Source organism: Achroia grisella, unplaced genomic scaffold (assembly GCF_030625045.1).
Source record: "Achroia grisella isolate CSIRO2021 unplaced genomic scaffold, CSIRO_AGI_Agris_v1 utg903, whole genome shotgun sequence".
NCBI lineage: Eukaryota > Metazoa > Arthropoda > Insecta > Lepidoptera > Pyralidae > Achroia > Achroia grisella.
In genome coordinates, this window is record NW_026713061.1 from 3,558,588 (window position 1) to 3,582,113 (window position 23,526).

The 23,526-nt window shown below is 34.2% G+C and overlaps 3 protein-coding genes across 8 annotated transcripts; 1 reads left to right on the plus strand and 2 right to left on the minus strand.

Moving 5' to 3' along the window:
* Positions 1–256: 256 nt before the first annotated feature.
* Positions 257–4,998, minus strand: LOC131853539 (metallophosphoesterase 1 homolog). 3 transcript variants are annotated; one of them, XM_059204458.1, is made up of 7 exons: positions 4,660–4,998; positions 4,290–4,482; positions 4,070–4,211; positions 2,869–3,035; positions 2,294–2,376; positions 1,457–1,744; positions 257–1,101 (listed from the first exon to the last, which is right to left on the minus strand). In XM_059204458.1, the coding sequence occupies exons 1-7, from the start codon at positions 4,777–4,779 to the stop codon at positions 943–945; spliced, it is 1,152 nt and encodes a 383-aa protein (XP_059060441.1). In that variant the 5' UTR covers positions 4,780–4,998; the 3' UTR covers positions 257–942. The 3 variants fall into 3 exon arrangements, with proteins under 3 accessions (XP_059060441.1, XP_059060440.1, XP_059060439.1); XM_059204457.1 differs by lacking the exon at positions 4,660–4,998 and adding an exon at positions 4,550–4,623; XM_059204456.1 differs by lacking the exon at positions 4,660–4,998 and adding an exon at positions 4,550–4,623 and having other exon boundaries at positions 4,070–4,223.
* A 336-nt stretch (positions 4,999–5,334) lies between these two features.
* Positions 5,335–14,028, plus strand: LOC131853514 (GATOR complex protein WDR59). Of its 2 annotated transcripts, none has more exons than XM_059204422.1 (13): positions 5,335–5,699; positions 5,895–6,102; positions 6,347–6,928; positions 7,208–7,284; positions 7,409–7,747; positions 7,825–8,027; positions 8,197–8,365; positions 8,835–8,985; positions 9,406–9,589; positions 10,311–10,431; positions 10,774–11,028; positions 11,481–11,662; positions 12,368–14,028. In XM_059204422.1, exons 1-13 carry the CDS (start codon positions 5,451–5,453, stop codon positions 12,459–12,461), a joined length of 2,814 nt encoding a protein of 937 aa, XP_059060405.1. In that variant the 5' UTR covers positions 5,335–5,450; the 3' UTR covers positions 12,462–14,028. The 2 variants fall into 2 exon arrangements, with proteins under 2 accessions (XP_059060405.1, XP_059060406.1); XM_059204423.1 differs by having other exon boundaries at positions 7,211–7,284.
* A 107-nt stretch (positions 14,029–14,135) lies between these two features.
* On the minus strand, positions 14,136–23,084 carry LOC131853574 (uncharacterized). Of its 3 annotated transcripts, none has more exons than XM_059204503.1 (9): positions 22,963–23,084; positions 22,046–22,183; positions 21,585–21,764; positions 20,967–21,074; positions 20,537–20,720; positions 19,385–19,639; positions 18,660–18,822; positions 17,898–18,065; positions 14,136–16,545 (listed from the first exon to the last, which is right to left on the minus strand). In XM_059204503.1, the coding sequence occupies exons 1-9, from the start codon at positions 22,987–22,989 to the stop codon at positions 16,518–16,520; spliced, it is 1,251 nt and encodes a 416-aa protein (XP_059060486.1). In that variant the 5' UTR covers positions 22,990–23,084; the 3' UTR covers positions 14,136–16,517. The 3 variants fall into 3 exon arrangements, with proteins under 3 accessions (XP_059060486.1, XP_059060485.1, XP_059060484.1); XM_059204502.1 differs by having other exon boundaries at positions 19,385–19,636; positions 20,537–20,729; XM_059204501.1 differs by having other exon boundaries at positions 20,537–20,729.
* Between the last annotated feature and the right edge of the window lie 442 nt (positions 23,085–23,526).

Consider the following 23,526-nt stretch of genomic DNA (forward strand, 5'->3'; position numbering starts at 1 on the left):
GTTCCGACTTGCATTCCAGACATTTGTTTTCTTGTTTACTTTTATGGTACTTAGATATGCAATAACCAGCACGAGTAGTATTTATTATATTTTAAGGACTTTTTACTAAATATCATCAAACTTACTTCATATAATATATAAAATTCATCAGATATGCGTCTAACTGTACAGCTCCTTTCGTATCACATTATTTATAAACTGTAGGTTGTTGTTACAAAGTATTTGACATTTTTTATGTACCTAGGATCTAGGAACCAAAAATGCATTTCTGTAGCACTGGTGCCATGGCGGAACTCGTACTTGTAAATGACGCGATATTTTAAGTTTTCCATTTTGTAAGCTGAGTGACCCAAAGAAAAAACCAAAGATGGAAAAGCCATATAGATTACGGTTTTCGAAAAACAAATGCATGAGTGAATAGCCGTATAAATTTGAAATTGGAATTCCTAACCAAAGAGGAGATATTTAAGATCAAAGTGTACCAGTACGACAAAACCCTAATTTCATATGTAAGGAGGATATAACAGAATTTAAAAAAAAAATTTGCTTATTCATAATATGTATAATGTTTTTAAATATACTCAATAAAAGTTTTATAATTAATTTTATAGTTAAATTTTATATTTAATATTTAACAAAAAATGCAGTGGTTTTCCTCTCAAATGAAACCACTGAGTTTTTTGACGTTATTGGAAGCAAATAATATGAGAAAACGTAAGTAAATGTAATTTTCTCGACAACCCGAGAAGACCCGAGAAATTAACCTCGAGAATTCTCGAGACCCGAGAAATTGAAAAGCTCGAGAAATCATGAACTCTAGTACCTATGTAATAAGAAACTTTATTTTCTATTAATATATTATTACTTGTACAATAAATATGCTAATAAGTAAGCCATAAATTTACACGTGATATAATATGAAACGAAAGTGACATGTATAATTCACAATTGTTTATAATTATAGATTCTATTGGCGGCGATGCAATGTTGTCTTAAGTAAACAAGCAATGCTAAACCCATCAATATGGCAGTCACCTGCATCGTCCACTCGCGGGGCATGCCGCACTTTGATACCTTAACCTCCTCGGGAACAACCGTCAACTGAAAAATGAAATAATCACCTTATGGTATATATAACATTTACTAAATAAACATTTGTTTCTGTTCGCTTAGATCTTTTAAACTACGAAAAGTTCATGCGGTTTTCAGCAATAAATAGAGTGATTCAAGAGGAAGGTTTATATTTATAATACATGCCTATTTTAATGCAGAAAATCTGAGAAATTCAGACATTTGTAGTGCATCCGTACGAAGTTGGAGCAATTCGCTAATAAGCGGCGATTACCACTTTACATCAAATGAGCCATTGTATTGTTTGTCAGATAAAATTGTAAAGTCGTAATATTAAAGGACACACAAAGACACAGTGTCACTTGTTTACATTTTTAATACTTACCAAATAGTACTTAGGATCCAATCTGTTCCTCCAAGAGAACGATGGTACTGTATACTCTACAAATTCTATCTTATGATCAGAAGTCGGTACGAAGCTATGACGAACCACGCAGCTGTGGTGAGTGTGGCCACCAAACGCAGCACGCGGATGTAAACTCTCAACTAGATATTCAGTAGACTCTTTGGAGAGGCAATCCCAACGTTCTTCAAACAGATTGTTTCTTTCTGGCAATGGTGCTGCATCAGGCTCTGTACAAATGATGTCTGATTCCCGGTACAGTGGATAATGCTGCAGGATAGTTTTTTTTTATTTTTTTAAAAAACAAATTAAATATTTTAATTTAACAAAAAACAAGAGTTCATCATTGATCTCCAGAATGTAAATTTAATCTAACCTAACTATAGCATATAAATAAATACCACAAGAACTAAATATTCCACTAATGGATAAATAAAAAAAAATATTGATACACATTTTCATAAACCAGACTACAATTGCACCGGTGTAGAGTTGGAGCGGGTCGTTATTAATTAAATATAATAAAAGTTACAAGCGGACGAAAATTGTAGATGCTTACATTCCCACGCGTTGTATGCATACATACATGATCTGAATAGTGCACAGACACATGAATAAATTAAAAGTACACCTGGGGCATTTTTATTTAATTTGCACAAATGTACAAAGTAAACAATTAAATCATAAACTAATGAGTTTAATATACGACCAGTGAGACAACTGTGTACACAACAAATATCTTTTGTCACAAAGTTGTTTTTTATTGATTATTATATGAGAGAAATTATTTATGTTATGCATTGTAATTGTAATATTTACCTGCATTATAATAGGTCTGCTGTATTTCTTCAATTTTGTTTTGCCTTTACACAGTGTGGATCCACTGCTACATTTGAGGATGTCTGTAAAATTAATAGTATTTATTGTGGCTTTAATAATGATACAATAATTCTTTATTAAAATTGTTTATGATAAAAAATACATTTGGTATTTTTTATCATAAACAATTTTAATAATGTTAGATGAAAGATTATAAGGAGTATGGATAAAATAAAAACAGATTTGAAGAAAATACAAATTTTATAAGTTGTTTTATTTTTTAATATGAATATAGAATGGTGCATCCAACTGCACTAACTGTTTACGCTGGCGAGGTGCCAGTGAAGGATGATAAATGAACATGAGGTCAGGTCAGTGACAAATTCACCAGGAATTTATAAAGATGGTTTCGAAGGGGAACCATGGGGTCAACAGTTATGAAGTTGTCATATATCCATGTGCATTTATGGATGCCCATTTGTTATTCATCTAATCTCCTCCATGCCCTTTTTCAATTCCTAGTTTCATAATAGATCAATTTTAAAGTAATTCAATGCAGCAAAACTATAACTAACCTGAAATTCTATCGATCTCACTAACAGCCCTTGAGCACAGGTTGCAACCATCACCTTCCATGGCCATCGAATTGATCAGAACAAAGTGATTGTCACGGACACTCGCCAAACGAACTGGTGGCGCATTAAGTTTGCTCTCAAATCTCTTGGCCAAATGTGGGGTTATCCTTTGAATGCACTATAGTTAATATTAAAGACAAATAAAATTGAAAATGCATGAATAGTAAACTACATCAAACTACATCATTCAGTAATCCAATCTAAATTCAAAATAGAGACATGAAATGAATTACAAATTAATAAGCACACAAGTAGTATTTGGCCTTATTGATAAAGCAACGGCTTTTAGTAACAACAATATACCATAAGTATCTATACCTTGTATTATTAGTTAATCTTACTTTATTACAAAACTGTATAATATCCAATATATGACAAAATCTAGAAAAGTTACAAAAATAATTATTAATTATAACATATTATATATTCAAAATAAAACACCCAATATGTTTACCTACAAAATATGTCACTCTTTATTAGTCCAGCCACATTTTAGCAGGATTTTCCTTTCAAGCTTGTTACTTTAAAATATACAAATAATAAAATATAGATGCTTAACATTTATCTAAAGTGGTGTATATATAATTTCAATAACTTTACATAAATTATTTCTTCTTCTCTCTCATTTAGTGGAAGTGATTCAAATTAAAAGATAATTTCAATCACTTCCACTAAATTAGTTTGATGATTTCAGAAATTATTTACTAACTTTATAAATAAGAAAGTAAGTTTATATTACTTGCTTGTGTATGATGGCACCAGTGGTAAATAAAAAGATGAGGATGAAGTCAAGTCAGTAAACCCATCATGCCAATTCATAAGGAATTAATTAAAATGCTTTCTAGTAGGGAGCCAATATTAACAATCCATTCCCCCAAAAAACTGAGTTTATGTATCTATTGTTGCCTTTGTAGTATCTAGTATCTACTAGATATCTAGTGCACCAACTACCATACATAATGCGTAATATATAGTAATAAATACAGTCTATTCCAAACAACTCAATCAATTGTCATGACTTTTTTAGGACATGCAAAGAAAGTCACAGGCAAAGCTTGTAATAATAAATACATTTCAAGCAGATAAATGTAAATGTTAATATACAATCAATACTAAATAAATTTATAAAATTATACTTTACCTGTAATGAAAACCAATATCATGATTTCCAACAATAGCATACATTGCTGTTCCATCTGGCACTTTAAACAATGAATGGAATCTTTCTACATATTCATTAAATTCTTTCTCAGGGCACCACTTGCCTTCATCAAATAGGTCACCTAAAAGTATATCTACTTATAATTTTCTAAATAAACTGAAACCACTCATGGGTATATATGTAGATTATAAAAACTTACCTAAAACAAAGACAACCTCAGGTCTGTGAAGAGTTAATGCAGTTTGAAATGATCTGTGCATTTGCCACTCTCGGCGCCATTTATCAAACCAGTGTCCATTACGAGATCCAAGCAAATGCGGGTCAGCCAGGACCATTGCATATAACGGCTGAATTCCTTCACCAGGCCCATTAGTTAACATTGGCCAACCGCACTGAAAATAATAACATTTAAACAGACGAAAAATAGGTATTATAGTAAATTTATATAAAAATACTTACTTGTATTTGAGTAACATAATAAATAATATATTCACAATAGATATAAATAAAAATAATTCCTATAAATAATCTAATAAAAATTATATAAAAATTTATATAAAAATACTTACTTGTATTTGAGTAACATAATAAATAATATATTCACAATAGATATAAATAAAAATAATTCCTATAAATAATCTAATAAAAACACTGAAAAACAATTTATTTCGCCATCGACGGAAGATCATCGTAGTACAATTTCAATTGAAGTCAATTAATTCATTACGATCATTATTTCATTCAAGGAATGTAATAAAATTAGATATAGTATGTAAATAAGTATAATTTTTGAACAAATAGATTATTTTCTAATCGAAGACGAATATTTAGAACTGAAGTCTGACAAACAAAATAAACTTGACACGACAATATTTACAATATGCTTGTAGTGGCGATCGAACTAGTTTGGAAGAGCGCTCCCATAATGCGCTAGCCAACTATGTAGTTCGCATTAATGTCTAATAATTTATCAAACGAACTAAAGAGCGAACGATCTGGGAACTAATTGGCGTCCGTACTAAAAATTAAACAAGAACATTTAACTATAGGAAATGATTTTTATACGCTTATCTTATGTTGGACAGCCTATTGCAATTCTCTGACTCGAGTAGAAAACGAGCGAACTAGTTCGTAAAAAAGCACTGAATTGACATGATGGAATGACAACACGTTGACTGACGTTTTATTGAGAATTGAGTTTTATGTCATATGGTGAATGAATTCCACGAATTCCATGTGTTTTGATTTGTTTGTTTGTAATCATTCATTACCAATTTTGATATAAATAAAAACGAGGAGTGTAATTTTTATTTTTGAAACACCGTTTTATATATGATCAGAGTGTTAATTTTGATAAAATATGTCGGTGCATTGGAGTTCAGAGATTATGAAATGGGAGTACCGGGAACTACAAGCCACAGCTATGTCTGTGGATTACTCGGGAAATAATGTATTGCTAGCGGGTCGAAGATGGTTGGCCATCAAACAGCTGTGTCTGGATGATGATGGTGGAGATATAGTAAAGAAATATCCCCGGCATAGTAAATATGATGCAGCTGGGGCGGAGTGGTGCCAGTCATATCACGGACAAAAGCTATGTGCCATTGCGGTTAGTAAATAATAAACCCAAATATTTTATTTATTATTGACTACTTGCATATTACTGTAATTACATATTACTGTACTTATAATTTTTCTTCCCTAATTGGCGATATAGATTTTAATCATTGTATACAAATTAAATTTACTACTATTTCCAATGTGAATACATAATAAAGACATTAGCTATTCCTTTGTGTTACAGAGTAATCAACGTGTTGATGTGTATGAATGGCGTGCTGGTAATGATTTGACATGCATATGCTCTCTTCGTGGACATACCAGAGTTGTCAGTGATACACATTTTCACAAACAAGACTACAATCTCATTGCCACTTGCTCTATTGACACCTTTACTCATTTATGGGATTTAAGAGATGCCAGAAAACCTGTAGTCTCTCTATGTGCTGTAGGTTAGATATTTTTTTATTCATTATGAAAACAAATTTTATAGAATACTTCTGAATATATTTCCCACATAGTAGTTGGTTTTCCACAGAAGCCTACCAATCTATGATAGATAGATATTGAAATTTTAAAAAATAATCATTCTTAATTCTTTAGATTTCTTTGATATTTTATATAAAGACAATTTTAACTATTTTAGTTCATTATAAAGGGAACAATAATTTCATTTTTAACTGTTATTATTTGCAGCTGGGGCATCACAGGTGCAATGGAATAAAGTAGCTACTCATGTAGTTGCAACAGCTCATGATGGTGATATTAAAATTTGGGATTATCGTAAACACACAGCTCCAATACACTATATATCTGCACATCTGTGTAAAATACATGGTGTAGACTGGAGTCCACATCATGAGTATCAGTTGGTCACATCAAGTCATGATGGCAGCATTAAATACTTTGATATAAATAATGCAAGACGTCCTGAGAATGTTATAATGACAAATTTCCCAGTATGGAGAGCAATATACACTCCATTTGGCAGTGGTTTGTTAACTATCGGTGTTGGCTGGGGTGGGTTGCCAAGAGCTGAACAAGCAGGGGTCATTGGTATTTGGGTTGGAGGTTCCTTAACACACAGGCTTGTTGGCCACACAGACACAGTCCAAACAATGGTGTGGAGGCCAAATACTGCACCCAGTAACTATCAACTAGTCACCTGGGGTCGTGATCAATCTCTCAGAGTATGGGCGATGCACCCTTCCCTGTTAAAGATGTGTAATCATTATTTACCAGATGATGAAGACACTGAAGAAGATAATAATAGTGACTGTACGTATCATAATACTAGAAACAACTGAATCAAAAGCTAAAGTATTTGCTATATTATTGTGATAACGTGTACACTAATTACATTTCACTAATTATAATTGTTCACATACAAATTAGTAGTCAATTATGTCAGTAAACTGTGAGTAATATTTACAGGTGTCAATGTTGTCAACATTGACACCTGTAAATATTACTATAAGTGTGGCTTACTCTTAATTTCTACAGTTTTTTATTTAGCATCTGTTGCAAAGATATATAATTACTTGTGTATCTTTTCAGCAGTAAGTTATGCATCTACAGTGGGGTCAATGAACGATCTATCAGTCAATGATAACAAAGTTCAAGATATACAAATGGCAAGTAAATTTTTATTTTGAATGAGCATTCTTAATACAAAAAAATAATAATATTATCAGTGATATATAGTTGTATAATATATCTTACTGGTAATACCTAAAGAAAAACCTTATTTTTTTCTAGATCAAATTGTCACATAAATCAACAACATCCATCGATGAAGAATTTGAATCTATACCAAAAATGGCCAACATAGAAGTGACAGACATAAACGTAGAAACACGTACTTGTGAAATACACGCTGAGCGCAATGGTTACACTGCTAATTTACAAGTGATGTTTCCAAGAAATGTTACTGAACAGACAATACCAAAATTCTCTTGGCTGTCAGGCACTAATGTGGACAGTCCTACTACAATAAAAATACTCCAAACAATCAACAGAACAGCTCACCGAAAGAAAAAAGAAGGTCACAGATGTTTATTGCACTGCTTAAAAACACTAGCGACATCTATCGATGAAGTATGTTTTTCATTATCTAAAAAACTTTGTTGTCAAACGTCTTATCCCTTATAATCATTATTATTTTTTAATTTCAGATACCGGTAAAGACAAATGATGAAACAGATTCAATGAAGTCTAGTCAAAGAAGTCAGTCAGAGTGTGAGAACGCTGGTGATTCATGTATCCCTTTCCCTCGCACATGTGGTGCTAAATGGTGTGGAGTGAATACTCTTGTAGTATTTAATCGTCCAGCAAATGCTAGACGATTGTCATTGAAACATGAAACTGGAACACCCAGGTGAGTTATCAGCAACTGATGAACTAATGAAAGCTGACTCCATACAAAGACTACCATATAGTGTAACTGAAAACCATAGACAGTATTTATTTATTTTAAGGACTCTGAACATATCACTATTGTTGTGTTTTAATTTGTGATGCTATTAATATTTTTTGTGATTGTTCAGGTCGATGTCATCATTGTCGTTAGCGCCGACGTTATTCGGTGCGGGATACAGCTCTGTGTCACCGCATGCAACCACTACGCCATCCCCGACGAATGCCCCTGGCTTCCCTCAGTTACACCATAGACACCCGTCCAATTCAATAACAACCTTCTATTTTCAAGATAGATGGGTAAGAAAGTTACTATTCATATTGCTTCAGATACATTGACTGATTTCGTTATTGTATTACACAGTGTATTAAACAGTTAGTATTTATAATATTGTTGTGAGTAATTTTAGAAAACAATTTTCTGTAATATTATAAATTATTGAGGGCAGGTTATCAATGTGGGATATAAAAATATAACCTTTTCTCGGAACTACCGATATATATAAAATTTCTTAAAATTCGGTCCCATAGTTTAGGATTCTATTGCAGAAAAACAACGTGGCAAACTTTGTTTTATATATACTTATAATAACTAACGTACACGGACATTTTATGTATATATAAAAAATTCGTGTCAGTGTGTTTATTCGCGATGGAATTCTTACTTATGGTATTTATAATACATTACGCCTTACTCACTTTAAAAGACAGTTGAACAGATGACTGCTATAGGACAGTTAAATAATATAGCATAATAATGTGGGTGCAGAAAGCAGTAGGTCGTCGCGCGGGCAGCATGCGCAGCCGCGGCAGCATCTCGGGCTGCGGCGCGCCGCGGGTGCTGCTCTACGCCGCCGACCTGTTCCCGCTGCACCGCGCCCTCGCTGAGAACTACGTCATCAACGCAGAAGATCCCGTAGGTCTGTTATTTCTACCTACTAAACAATTTCCCATTCGATTCGACGCTTTTGTATGTTTAAAATATCTTCGTCGCTTATATACCGTTTTTGATAATTATTCTTTAATAATATAAACATTATATTCCAAAGTGCTTATCTCATTTTGTTTCATACTAATTAAAGTCTTATTGTGAAATATTTTCGCTTTCTCATCTGATGTACTCGTTTGGGTCATTTCACTTCATAGGTTATTTTAAAGTCGTGGACTGATAATGCTAATGTTATTTTACTCTGTTTATGACGTCATGTAGATTTATAGAATAATTCAAGAATCACCTACAATACTATTAAGCATTGGCGAATGCTTTTAACCATCTCTTACTATATCTATACAGAAATAATAAAATTCTGTAACATGTTTTGATATCTTCATGATTACAGAGATGTGCGAAAGGAATGCTAAAATAGCAGCAGAAGAAGGTGAGCGTGAACTAGCTGACTCGTGGGATTTAGCAGCGCTATCGGCTCGTTTGCTTCGGACGCCCATCGTCGACCACCTGGTATCCAGCGAGGAGACAATGGGCTGGGTAGGACATCCTCTGTGCTGCAACATGATACAATCACTGTGAGTATTACGCAATACCCCTTAACTCTATTTATTAAAATGTCCATGTTTGACGTAATGTTTCGCGGTCTGCCTATGGCGGTCGGCGACTTTCGTCAAACATTGGGTGTTCCCGGTAACCTTCGATATGCTCGTGCGGCGCACGACAGACACATTACTCGGTATATATCTATAAAATATCTTTTGTTTCACTTGTCAGGCATGACTCATATAAGTTATATTAGCAGAATTTATTTTTCCTGTAAAGAATGCACTTTTACAGCTGAAAATAAGTTTAGACAAGCGCTTAAATCGTTGCGTCATAATAAAAAAAATATTTATCAATGTAAAAAAAAAATATTAATATGTAATTTGAAAATAAAAATAAAGTAATATTTTATCATTTTTAAATCTTAAATTGCCGGTTCAGCGTACTAGCGCACTTGAGGTACAGCTGCCACTGCTTGTGACTGACTGAATTTAAAAACCTATATATGTGATATTTCATATATTAATTGATGATATGTGTACTATAAATAGGGACTACCTACAGTTTAGTTTTATGTTAGTTATATATGAATATAATATATAGCCCATATTATCCTAAAGTAGATATAAAAGTGTGCCTTCAAACCTGTTCTTTATTGTTGTGGTGTTTCCTGAGTTTACTTTTCTCATAATATCCTCTCTCTCTCTTTTATAATATTAGAATTAAGTTATTTATTAATTTTTATGATTCCAGAATATCACATTATGCAAAGTTATCAGATCTTCAAATGGCAGCCATGTTAGCTTGTGCCTTTTCTGTCTTCAATGAATCTAGCAATTCAAGTTCTCAGTCAACAATTAGTACTTCCAGTTGTGTAAGTTATTAGTAAACCTCTGTTTTAATTTTTAAAAATACTATTACAATATATTAAATATTGTTTTTTTTTATCCAATGTATAATTAGATTTTTTTTCATCATATATATAGAAAACACATACCAATATAACCAATCATACTCATGAATACAAATGTTTGTACCTTGCGAGGAATCGAACCCGTGATCATCGTAAGTAAAGTGATGTGCTAAACTGCTAGACCACCGAGGCCGTTGTTTTTGTGAAACTATCTGTCAGTTTGACAGTTGTAGTCTGTAAAGGTATTCTTAGCCGGATTTTTTAAACAATTTGCTGGTTAATATCTAACGTAACATTTTTTAGGGAAACGGCACCTCTCCTTATAGTACAGTAAACCAATACAGCGAAATAAGTGCCGACGGTTGGACGCTACCGATTGTGCTACGCAGTAACTCGTGTTCAGAAGCCGAGAACTTTTATACTGACTCCACCGTGTCGAAGTCTGAACGCGTATCATCTTGCGTACTAGATGAGTCAACGGTACACCTGTACAATTGCTTCAAGCGAACTTACGCTGATATTTTACATCGATGGCAGTTATTATATAAGAAAACAGAGGTGAGTTCTAATATTAATTAGTTGTTATCATCTTCTTTACAAAATGGTAACAAGAATATACATACTCATTAACATCGCATCTTGATGTTAATGAGTATGTATATTCTGTAATAGCTATTTCATTTCTATATTTTCATAATACATTAATTTGCATATATATTATTTACTTGACTTTAGATGAAGCAAACCATTGAATATGGAAAAAAAAATTATGAGAGGTCGCGTCTTAGCACTACTCAAAGAAACATTTTTAATTAAAGTATTATATGATATCGTCGAAACTATGGCTAGTTTCAAAGACTTAATCAGTACTAACGTGATAGTTGTCATGTTAGTATTAAACGATTATAGTACTCGAGAATGAGTACAGTCTAAAAAGCTCGCACCCTGAATATATCTATGGATCTTGTGGTTCGAAGTTAGCGATAAAGATATTCGGATGATTCGGGCAGGTGATGAAGCTGGTTCGAGGTAACGGACGCGCGGAGGAGCACGCGGGCCCGGTGCTGGGCACGCTCGGGGCCGGGGGGCGAGCCACGCTGCGGTGCGCCGTCTGCATGCTCGCAGTGCGCGGGCTGGCCTGCGTGTGTGCGTACTGCGGCCACGCCGGCCACGCGCGCCACATGATACACTGGTACGTGACTACGGCACGCTGCCTGTGTGCGTACTGCGGCCACGCCGGCCACGCGCGCCACATGATACACTGGTACGTGACTACGGCACGCTGCCTGTGTGCGTACTGCGGCCACGCCGGCCACGCGCGCCACATGATACACTGGTACGTGACTACGGCACGCTGCCTGTGTGCGTACTGCGGCCACGCCGGCCACGCGCGCCACATGATACACTGGTACGTGACTACGGCACGCTGCCTGTGTGCGTACTGCGGCCACGCCGGCCACGCGCGCCACATGATACACTGGTACGTGACTACGGCACGCTGCCTGTGTGCGTACTGCGGCCACGCCGGCCATACTGCTTTAATTATACGTACAATTAGTAAAAATCAAAAGAACTTACCGTGAGTATGGTTTGTCGAGATGAGTATCATTCGAGTTTCAATAGTAGCAACAAACGAAGACGTGTGAAGGTAGACGAATATGTCTGCCCATAAAATATTTATTTACAATCTACCCGCTGCTCTTCAGTTTATCTGTGATAATAATAGCGGTTGAAAAACTGCCGAAATATCGGAAATTCCATAAAAATAAATAAAACGTGGTAATATCCGTTTTTTATAATTGTATAGATTTGTATATTTTCCTTTAGGTGATACCCTAATGAACTACGACACCCACTATACTTGTTTATATTTTACATATTATTGTTATTGCTACAGGTTCTCACAACGCGACACATGTCCAACGGGCTGCGGTTGCAAATGCCTCATCGACGGCAACAGTCTCTGGAAAAGTGTCACAAAATTTGTTTAACGCATAAGGGTAATGTAATTTTATTTTACACTACATACATATACTGTGTCCACTTTAAAGTGCTTCGGAAGTTAAAATGCGTTAAAAGTATATGAATTATGTAGTACTGTACTCAACCTACGTCCTAGTCACAGTAGTGATTATTAGTTAAATATTAATTACATGTTAATTAGTAATTATATTGATAATATTTGTTTGCAGTAGAAAATCGCTGTTTTTATTGTCCGTGTTTCTAACAGCTACGACACATAATTAATATTTGACTAAGAATCGCTCGCAACTCCGTCTAATCCCTTCTATAAAACGTAACCTATGTTCTTTTCCATACAAAAGCTAAAACTTAAAATCATTATGAAGTTAAGTTTAAGTTAAAACATAGAATCATTATAATGAACAAACAAGCTCACTTTCGCATTTATAATATTAGTTAGTATTAAACTTTGTTTATGACTTAACTTTGTACATTAAACATTATATTTCTTTTCATAAAATATGAGGCAACAGTAGAGTCTTGTACATTTTTTGTACATATGTTTCAAAAGAAATCTATTCAATTATAATTTTAAATATTATTATAGTTAGATGCTAGATGTTCAATTAGAATAGAACGTCCGTGTGTATACATACTACTTGTTTTATGGTCTATTTTATTTCATTTATAATATACTAATTATTAATATTTCTTTGTATAATTTAAATAACAAATATCTAAGTAACCATCTCTTGACCGCAGAGTAATCTTAATATTTTGTATATTGATGGAATGTTGATATATTTACAATACAATAATATTTATAAATACTTTATATTAATAAAATAAATATACTCACTTATAAACCGAATTGGAACAAATAGTAAGGGGTTAAAATTATATGTTGCCACTGTGGTGAATTTTGAATGTTGCTCTGTTATTATTGACAATTATATGGCTATTATTTTATATATTTTAACTTTTTATATTAATTTCTTATAGTTACTTTTATTTCTGCATCAAAACTTAGCGATGGGTTTCTCTTTAATTTAATATTCGTTTTTAGACTGCATTTATAAATTTAGGCTGTATGGCTTTGTACTTTGCCTTTCACATATAAACTTAATCATATCGATAACATACATAATACGTGTACTTATAGTATGTACATTAGTTTTCTTGTTTAAGGCAGTATTGCATTATCTAATATATTGGAATAAAGCTACAGTTATCTGTCAGTTTATTATTTTTACATGCATTTTAAACATAATATAATTAATTTTTTTCAATGTATTACCTAGGTACTTTAGGAATCACCTAGATAAAGCAATCTCGTTTTTGTATAGTATATTTATGACTCCAAAATGCAGTATATTTTTTATATATATAATGATCTAATATTTGTTCTGTAATGAAACAATACCAATGCTGTGAAACATGATACTTTTAACTAATATTTGGGTAACTAATTACCATGAACCAAACAGAAGCTTATATGGTAAATAGTGACTTTAAGAAATATTATTATCTTCTTGTACTGATTTTTATTGTTTTAAATTGATAGTTTAATATTTATATTAAGGTTAAGTGTTATATTTGTACATTTGCATTAATAAATAAGTAATAAGATTTGATTCCAATGTTTTATTTAACAAATATTTTACAATTTCAAATTAAAACAAACATAATGACATGTGCGCGTGAGTATTATAGATTCGTGTGAATTACAATTTCAAAAGTGTCATATATTATATATAACGCTTACTTTCAGTCTCGTCAAAGCATGTATAAGTAGAAAAAGCTTGTTCATATTTTACAATTAGTTCTACTTAGGTACCTTTTATATTAAGCGCGTATTATCATACCTCTTATTTACTCGAATCTAAAAATGTTAGTACTGAAAATGTTTAGTTCTAATAACAAAGTTTGGATCCAGACAGCATCTCTTATATGTATGTAGGTAAATCATATTATTGTGAATACACTCTGTATGGTCTGCACAACAAATCCAGTCTTGAATTCCAGTTATATAATTATCCCATGCTGTAACTAATGATCCTCCAGGGTTGAGGCTGTGGCGTATTTACAGCATTTAAAATTCTATTTTTTTTATTTCGGTAAATTTAATATTAATGAATGAGTCCCATCTTAACCTGGTGGCAGACACAGCTCCAAAAACGTTAAATCTAGAAAATTGTACGCACACACTCTTACGTAAAGTCCAATATTATGACATGTCAGCAAATTACAAGTATGTCTGACAAGCATACACTCTTGTTTGTCAACACTTGAAACTGTACTTGTGATCAAACATTTGAAACTGTATCTACTACCGGGTTTATCCTAACCTACTTATTACATCAAATCATACCGCAGTAAGAACATCGAAAATAGTTCTTATAATTATAATATTTGACGATCATTTTGAATATTATTTTCATCAGGAAGGTATCTGTAACTTTGATGGCTCTATGATTATTCTTTACTAGAACTAAGAAGAAATTATTAGATACACCTGGCGTCTTCATTCCGTAAGTTAATAATGTTCAAAATGATTTATTAAGTATTGAAATTATTTTTATAAAAATTTGTCATATAAATAGTATTTTTATGACTGCATTAGAAAGTTTAAAAACTCTATGAATTTGATTACAAAGATTTCTCTTGGCATGAGAACTGTCTCATACAAAGTAAAATTTTGTAAACACAAATGTATATTATATATATTGCGTTAGAACTACATATAATTCAAATGAACCGAAAAAAATATGCATGTTAACTAGGCGAATTCGGCACTGAAAGTCAATATAATGTTTAAAATTCATTCATCTTAAATATACGTCACAAATGAGTATTATATTTAATTTTTATAGTTCATATCACGTGCTCTATGTAGGTACTTCGTAAGGCAACTTTTCTTCAAAATATTTTATGATTTTTATTCATGTGCAAACCCACTGAACTGGTAACTTTTGAGAAGCTACTATTATATTACACAAATTTCTGGCAGGTCTGGTTCTATTTCATTCATCAATAGATTATAGAATAATCTGTAGTGTGTATCAGTAAAGAATGGACAAAAATAATGGTTGTATGAGGTTGTAGAAATAGCCATTTCTCTAATTAAAGTAGATTATAGAAATGACTATTTCTTATTATATATCTTAAAATAATAAAATATTATATCATTCTTTATTATAAAGATATTGTTTACTGTAGGTAGCTTCTGCTTGTCCTCTAACTCATTTTGTCCATGCTTATTTTTTATAAAAATATAACGTAACGTATTATAAAAAGAACAACGTAAAATTAACTGTTACTAAAGAAAATTTCTTTGTATTAATATCATACAAATTAATTACCGCTAAATCTTTGAATTTAAAATGACAAAACATTCGTATTGCAAAATATTAAATATAAAGGACACTTTGATACCATAATTATAGACTGCCTAGCGTTTAGGACTGCAGGTTTTGTAATAAATCTCACTATATACAAAAATTTCTTACAACAGTGTTGCTACGTATAAAAACTTACAAGTAAATATGATCTAGGGGGAAATTAGGCACCCGTTATTTAAAAGCAAACTACATCTACGGGAAAATATCTACTTCGAAAAAAAACACAAGTAAAAATTAGATTTCATCTTCTAAATTGTGTCAACTAATTAGATTTTGTTGTCATGGTATCGGAATCTGAAATTATTAGTCTATAAACTAAGATTTAGTAATGGTAATTCTTAACGAAATAGAGCAGGTACTATTTATTTAGGTACTTAGGTTTTTACTAAAATAATGTTCAAGCAACAATGAATACTAAACCTCTTCTCTTACATGTGACTCGACACATTGATCAAAATAACTAAACTACCTACTATAACTAGCAATAGACTTTGAATTTAAACGGCTGCATAATATCTTTTACACACTTTCTAAATCAGGACATAGTCGATTTTAGTAAATGAACAGAAATCGTTGACAGAGTTTTTCACTATATTGGACTGTTCTCACAACGCAAACTAATTACGACTACGGAACTTGTAAAAAATACGCATGCGCGACGTAACGTCATGGACGATGTGCATTTCAGAGTCGGGTCGTTCTATTGTAGCAGCTAAAACAAATAACTTTTATTAGTAAAAACAGTAAACAACTCCGGCACTAAAACTACTATATTTGGTACAAGTATACTGGAAATATCTGTCCCCAACGGCATTTATTTGTAGATATTCTATGAGGCGCAGTCACTTGCTATTTCTAAAGTATATATAGAACACGCGACTTATTAAACAAGTGTTTTAATAGATATACATGACGCACGATGTGCTAAGTGACCTAACTTCATGCTCATTATATTATCTTGCACTAATGCTCCACCAACGTCTACAGTTAGCGAAGACGGCTGCAATATTTTATATTCATCCATTAAAAAATAAATGTATGACGAAATTGTGAAATGTGTTCTTTGACATTTTTAAATCATGTTTAACAAAGTTTATTACGATTACATTATAAGAACTCGAAGGCAACTGATAGTTCCAGTAGAAACTACATAGTGAACTGACATGCTTTATTAAATAAATAAAAATACATATACATGAAAGAAAAATGCTTTACAGTAATTTTTAAATGATATTTTAGTCGACTTAAAAGATATTACATAATTTCAAATAATTCTAATTATATGTAAGAAACAAAATATTGTAATAGACATATATAGGTCTGCAACAAACTTAGGTAATTATTTAAAGCTAGTAACAGACACCTGCTTAGTTGTCAGGTTGCCAAAATGCGTCAATCTGAGTCCATCGAAACTTTAGTCGTATTTAGACAGTCTAACGACTAACCTAGTTTATGTTACCAGTTTACCAGCTTAAACCACCAATTACACCTATATTATATTAACACAAGAAGGTGTAATCTTAAAACACGATGTACTAGTACCTACTCATTAAATAATATGTTTTTATTAGCGTGTAAATTTTTTAAACCACAATAGGTGGTGGTATAGGCAGGTACGCCCTATCACGCAGAAAATAATGTGTATGTAAATGTAGACAAAGAGAATGAGAAAGACCGCACGCGCCATCATTTCGCGCATTGCATTCTTCAATCGTGAGTACCTTGGCGCCTTTTTGTAATTATTAATTATATGCATAATTTATAAAATTTAAGTGTTTTTGGAAAATAAAGTTTGTGGAATAAAAATAAAATTTTAAAAGAAAGTGAATAAATAGACTTGAGACACCTACGCGCTATCACGCATGAAAGAGTGATCACAAAAAATAGTATAATGTAATCCCTCACGATTGCGCGCACTGGTCTTCCCGCGCTAAAGTTGGAGCACTCCTGATCGCCCGTGAAAGAATGTGTCGTGTAAAGGCATCAAATAACAAAAGTCAATCGACACGAGATTGTCTCAAATAGGGCGTGAGAACAATAAGTGTGAGTTTGTTGGTGGCGTACCTCTCTAGCAGCCGCCGCTTCAGCTCGGGCGGGTACGTGACGTATATGTAGTGGTCGTCGTGGTCCTCGTCCAGCACGTCGTCTGCCGCCAGCCGCTCTCCGCGCGTCGGCGACGAGTGCGTCGTCATTGACACTGACGCGCTCCCTGCTACGCTGCCCTCCTCTGAACTGTACACATAAAATTACTGGCTGAGATTAACTTTAAGTCGAATGAGTAGTTTTTTTTTATCAGATGTTAATGGAATAGTCCCTCTGCCTACACTAACAGTTTACGCAGGCATCGTCATCTTAAAATCGTCCTGCACAGGTGGGGCACCTGTGCAGGACGATTTTAAGATAAGATAAGATAGATAAGAGATAAGATGACGATGAGGTTAAGTCAGTCCAATGAGCGGGTTATCGCCGCCACGCAGGCCTACTTCATAGACATTTTTCAGACGAGTTAAAGAAATTAGACCATCTAAAAGGAGATTATATTGAGAAATGGATTAGCTCTACTTGACGGAAAATATAAAATAAAATAAAAACTTATGTAACACGACAACGTGAAAGGGCCTCCAATCAGTTGGGGCTGCAGCGTGTTACTGTATCGCTGATTTAAATAGCTGTATAATATACGCAGTTTAATAGTCCTACAAGATCTACAGGTCTCTGTACAGTGCATTCCATGACGTCCTCAATAAAGTCATCGATCATCACAGACAACAGTCTAAAGCCGTGATAATGCTCAGTTATGAGGATAACAATGCGGATAATACTCACTCGAAAACGATCCATATGATATAATAGCACATGCAGAGTGCTAGCGCGAGCCCCGTGGCCAGCGCCAGCAGCAGCGGCCACGGGAACACGCGGGCGCTCGGCGCCGCGTCCTCCCAGTAGCGGTCGCAGCTCAGGTACCAACACACCGCGCGCTGCATCTCCTCTGCAAGTACACACCACAGAATTAACTACACATCACCATTTTCAATATAAAAAATCATGGAATTATTTATATGAGTCTAACGATATTTTTTCAACGATATACTGTTTAGAAATATAAATTTTTCTACTCAGTATTTTTCCCATTCGTTAAAGGTATTATAGAAAATACGAAATAGACTTTGTACGAAGCCGTCGTTCTCTCTAACCCTATCTCACCTATTTCTGCCCGTCCCTTTAACAACTTTCTTTGTAAGCTATATTCCGGTTTGAAGGTAGAGGAAATGGCAATAATATTATAGCAACCGGATGCACGGCACCCTCAGGAAAGGCAACGCACATTTTACAATAGCCCGGCGCATAGTGTTGACATGGAATTCACTTGACGGAGTGATGTGCTTGGTCCCGTTCATGTCTACGGGCGACAGCTGACACTTCCATCAAGATAAGTAGTGTATCATCTAGAAAAAATGTATAAATAACAAAAATAAATAAAGAAAAAAGGAGCATTATATGTAGGCTGTAAGCTTGTCATCTATACCAAAAAAACATACATAAAAACTAACCTTCCAGTTCAGTGAACTGATGTTGAGTGAGATGCAATAAAAGTGTTGCGATGCAAGAATGAACAATTTTCTCGCAGCGCACTTTGAGCGCCTGCAGGCGCGTGGGGTCGCAGGCGGCCCGCTCGGCCTGCAGGTCGGCCAGCCGTCTCTGACGGCTGTCGGGCGGCAGCGAAGACTCCACTGTGTCCGCGTCGCACAACTCAGCCGTTTGGTTCACGTCGCTCTCGCTATCTTCCGTTCTCTTTTCATCTACTTCTGAACACATTGATTTATTAACAACATCTAAATTAACGGATAATTAGTACTATTGATATAGATACTACGTTAATTTCGTACATAGGCTTGTTACTTAGGTAGGTATATACAATTTTTATGATACCTACTATGCTGCCTCTAACACTGCTCATAAGTTTCAAGGCAACTGCTTTCTCCTGTACACTCTCCTGTATCCCTTTGCTGCTTCGCTTTTATCCTATGTGGTTGTAGCCCACTCATGCATAAACGAAATATCTCCTTTGGAAAGTTTACACTCTTTCCCGAGGAGATAAAAACCATCGCTCCTAAGAATATCCTTCAATTCTTGTCTCTGACGGGTCTCGAACTTTGAAAAACAGTGTCGCAGTGCTACTGGTGCTACAAACATCTGACAATAGCCCAAACAACCCAATAAAAAATATAAAAAAATTTGCTGCTTCGGTATATTGTAAACGTGTATTTATGTTATGTAATATTGAAAATAGTTAAATTATCTACTGGAAAACTAACAGACAATACAAACTTTGTGAGACCCCAGTAATGTATGCTATAATCATTACATAGTATAAAACAAAGTCGGTTAATTCTTTAAAACCACGCAACGGATTTTGAAGCGTGTTTTTTTAATAGATACTCGTAGAGTGATTCAAGCGGAAGGTATAATATAATACATGTACACCCGTGTAAAGCCGGGGCGAGTAGCTAATTAGTTTATAACCACTATTGATCGCAAGAAAGTTAATAAGGCATAGAAAAAATGTTTCCTATTACGTCGATTATAATGAAGCACCCTCCGAATGCTTTGCACCACTTCAATAATACTTCCTGTCGGCTTTGGGCGCCTCATCTCTCCATTTTCTTTGCCCTTCCCCCTATCTTTGACTACTAAATGATTACCTGATTCCTCAGTTTCCGGTGCTGTGGTGGGACAGTCCCGCGCGGGCGACGTGAGGCGGGGGCGAGGCCGACGTCGCGGGGTATTTCCCGCGGCTCGAGTCCCCGCGTCCGTTCGACGGCCGCTTACACGCGCGACTCCGCGCGGCGCTGCAGGCGCCAACGCCGTCCGAGCGGCTTCCATATCCTGCCATACCTGAGTCACATGTCACTCACATCATTATTAGTTTTCTGAGTACTCGGCATATGTAAAATATAATTTTTTTTTAAATAGTTTAACTACATTCTTAGGTTTTTCGTTTATTTGAATCGGATACGAAACAACTAGATCTGTGTGAACATATAACACCATAAATATTCGTGGTGTCAAAGGATAGGAACATTATTATCATTGTCCTCTTTAATAACATTAAAAAATTTCAAAAAAAATTACCTCAATGTCAGTGCCGGGTCCGCCGCCACCACTTAGTAACCCGTGTGCCACCAGCACCTGGCACCGCATTATATCGCAGTAATCCGCCAAACATACTGCGTCCTCCGCCTGTAACAGCGGATACTTTTTTTTAAAATCTGTATCAGTTCTTCTTCTTCTTTTTCGATACATTGTAGTCGTGGTCATTATGTAGTGGAGTTAGAGGCAGATGTTATCCGCTTTACGACAGCTCGTCTTTTCTCCATACTGGCTGCTATTCTGGTACACTCAGAACTTAAAAGCAATAATGTGACACGGTGTATTGTAGCTGAACATTGCATACCTTGACGACTTTCACCTTTATAGGGTAGTCAGAGACATTATCGACTGTCAATGTTGTGGTGAACGCAATACTTGACATGCCCCCATTTTGTTTTGGTATATTTGAATGTAGCACGTCTCCTGGATTAATTTTTGAAATTCAGATTAAGTTATCTGATCCCAGATTATGTCAGAAATATGACTTGACACACTAAGATTTGTGTTATGCAGATTTAAACTAACGACTTATTTGGTATGAGTTCAAATTTGAACCACTAGGCTACGACGCTCACATTTTTTATGTATTGGTGCTACTACCTTGTTAATCTGGTTCTTGTGTCGGTGGTCAAAGTGCGTATCAAGATGGCGCTCCTCGTAGAAAGATTTGCCGCAGAAAGCGCAAGTCCACTGTGAAGGCCGGTGTTGTAGCTTCGCGGCGTGCTGCGGTGCAAAGATGTCGCGCGCAGGGTGGAATGGGCACTCCAAGGGGAGTTTTACCTACAAATAATGAAGGAGCTTACTGTTATGCAAGAAAATCAGTGTTTTAACCTAATGACAAAAATGCTCTTGCGTAAATTTGACACATTTTCCTATACCTCGGCCGTCAGCTTGTTAGTCTTTTCAGTAATATAAAAAAATCTTTGAGAAATCTGCTGAACTGTTAGCCGTTGTTTGGCTCCACTCTTGTTTTGCTTAATCTAATTTTGTCACTACCGAATATTGTTTTTAATATCTACATTATTTAAGTTCGTTGATGTATAATAATTATTCAAACTTACTTGAAATCTTTCTAAAACTGGAAGCCATTTGCTTTGTATGACTTTTCTTACGATTTTGGAGTTGTCACGTGAACAAGTGATTTTGAAAACTGACGGCCCCGGCCACGGTATCAGCGTGAGGAAGAGTAGGGCCAAGACCTGGAATTTAATATTTATAATTATAAATAAATATGCATTTTATAATTGACAGAACATACAAATTCGATATATTATTTAGATTGCACGTAGGTAATTGTCCACCATTCTTATTTTTATATGTCACTTTTGACTTATTCGCTGTTGGGAAGTATACACATTTATTACAATTATTAAATATTTTTATTAATACCTAGTCGTTGTATTCCCGCTGCAGTCACATAATGTATCAAACGTTAATTCGTGTACCAAAATTTTGTTCACTGTTTCTGTTTCGCCATGCATTGATATATGTGTAAATATATTCAAATATTGAAATTTAATTCTAGAATAATTTAATTGCCCTAAACTATCTTTAATTACTGTCACACACACAAAATTTCGATAACAACTATCAGACATGTTGACGTTTATCCCTATAACACTAATAGCAAACATTTCTTACTAATAAGTAAATATAAAATAAATAATCTCAATCGATTATTTATTATATATATATATATAAAATTTGAGGTATATTTCTAATATTTGCAATCAATACAATTGATATATTTGACGATAAATCTCAATTTAGAATGTTATCTACTGGGTGACTTATTTATTTATTATTTTACACTGTTTTCTAATATGCACAATTTCTTTATCATCGATGTGATATACTTACTAATAATATTACATTTTCATAAGTCCGTTTTTAGGTTATGCTTCTGTTATTTAATTATCGATTTTCCGTTCGTTAGCCTCTATAACCTTATATAGAATTATACCAAAGTCACTCTTACCTCGAGGGAAAACGACGTGGTCCTCATTCATATCTTTTATACCGCAAATATTCAATAAAACTCTTGGAATTGATTGTTTATATAAAAGCTTCTTCGTCTATTTCATAGTTAGTAGTACACGGGTGGTCACCGGCTGACTTTGATGCGCGCATGCGTAACGACAGCAACCCGGACTGCTAAACTGAAGGGGTCAGTTTAGCAGAAGTTATAAATTTTAATCCATTCGAGTACTTTATGTAATTTGGGTATCATAGGGGTAGGATAAGAAAGTTCTGTCGTACATCAGTTACTTTATTAAGCCTACTCATTATATTTATTATGCCTACATTTTCAAAATACGGTTCAAAGTACGGCTAAAATACGGTCCCTAAAGAGTATATTAGAGATATAGGTATAATTGGTGTTGCATTTAAAACTTTCAAAATTTATGGTATTTTTTACTTTACTTAGTTCTTAATTTCTTTATATGTAGGTATCTCCTTTCGTCACTTTTATGTAAGTCAGATTCTCTTTTGTAGAGCCTATACAGGCATTATTATACAAACATTTCTTATAAACTCTAAA

What these genes read in the sequence shown, in the direction of transcription:
- LOC131853574 (XM_059204501.1), bottom strand. Translation starts at nt 22,989, where the DNA reads ATGAGGACCACGTCGTTTTCCCTCGAG. An exon ending in CCACGTCGTTTTCCCTCGAG is followed by an intron (nt 22,184 to 22,962) that starts GTAAGAGTGACT and finishes ATTAAATTCCAG; the next exon opens with GTCTTGGCCCTACTCTTCCT. An exon ending in ACCGGAAACTGAGGAATCAG is followed by an intron (nt 19,640 to 20,536) that starts GTAATCATTTAG and finishes CAATGTGTTCAG; the next exon opens with AAGTAGATGAAAAGAGAACG.
- LOC131853539 (XM_059204458.1), bottom strand. Translation starts at nt 4,779, where the DNA reads ATGATCTTCCGTCGATGGCGAAATAAATTGTTTTTCAGTGTTTTTATT. An exon ending in TGAGATCGATAGAATTTCAG is followed by an intron (nt 2,377 to 2,868) that starts GTTAGTTATAGT and finishes TTAATTTTACAG; the next exon opens with ACATCCTCAAATGTAGCAGT. An exon ending in TGGATCCTAAGTACTATTTG is followed by an intron (nt 1,102 to 1,456) that starts GTAAGTATTAAA and finishes TTCATTTTTCAG; the next exon opens with TTGACGGTTGTTCCCGAGGA.
- LOC131853514 (XM_059204422.1), top strand. Translation starts at nt 5,451, where the DNA reads ATGTCGGTGCATTGGAGTTCAGAGATTATGAAATGGGAGTACCGGGAA. An exon ending in TCTATTTTCAAGATAGATGG is followed by an intron (nt 8,366 to 8,834) that starts GTAAGAAAGTTA and finishes ATGTGGGTGCAG; the next exon opens with AAAGCAGTAGGTCGTCGCGC. An exon ending in CAACGCAGAAGATCCCGTAG is followed by an intron (nt 8,986 to 9,405) that starts GTCTGTTATTTC and finishes TCATGATTACAG; the next exon opens with AGATGTGCGAAAGGAATGCT.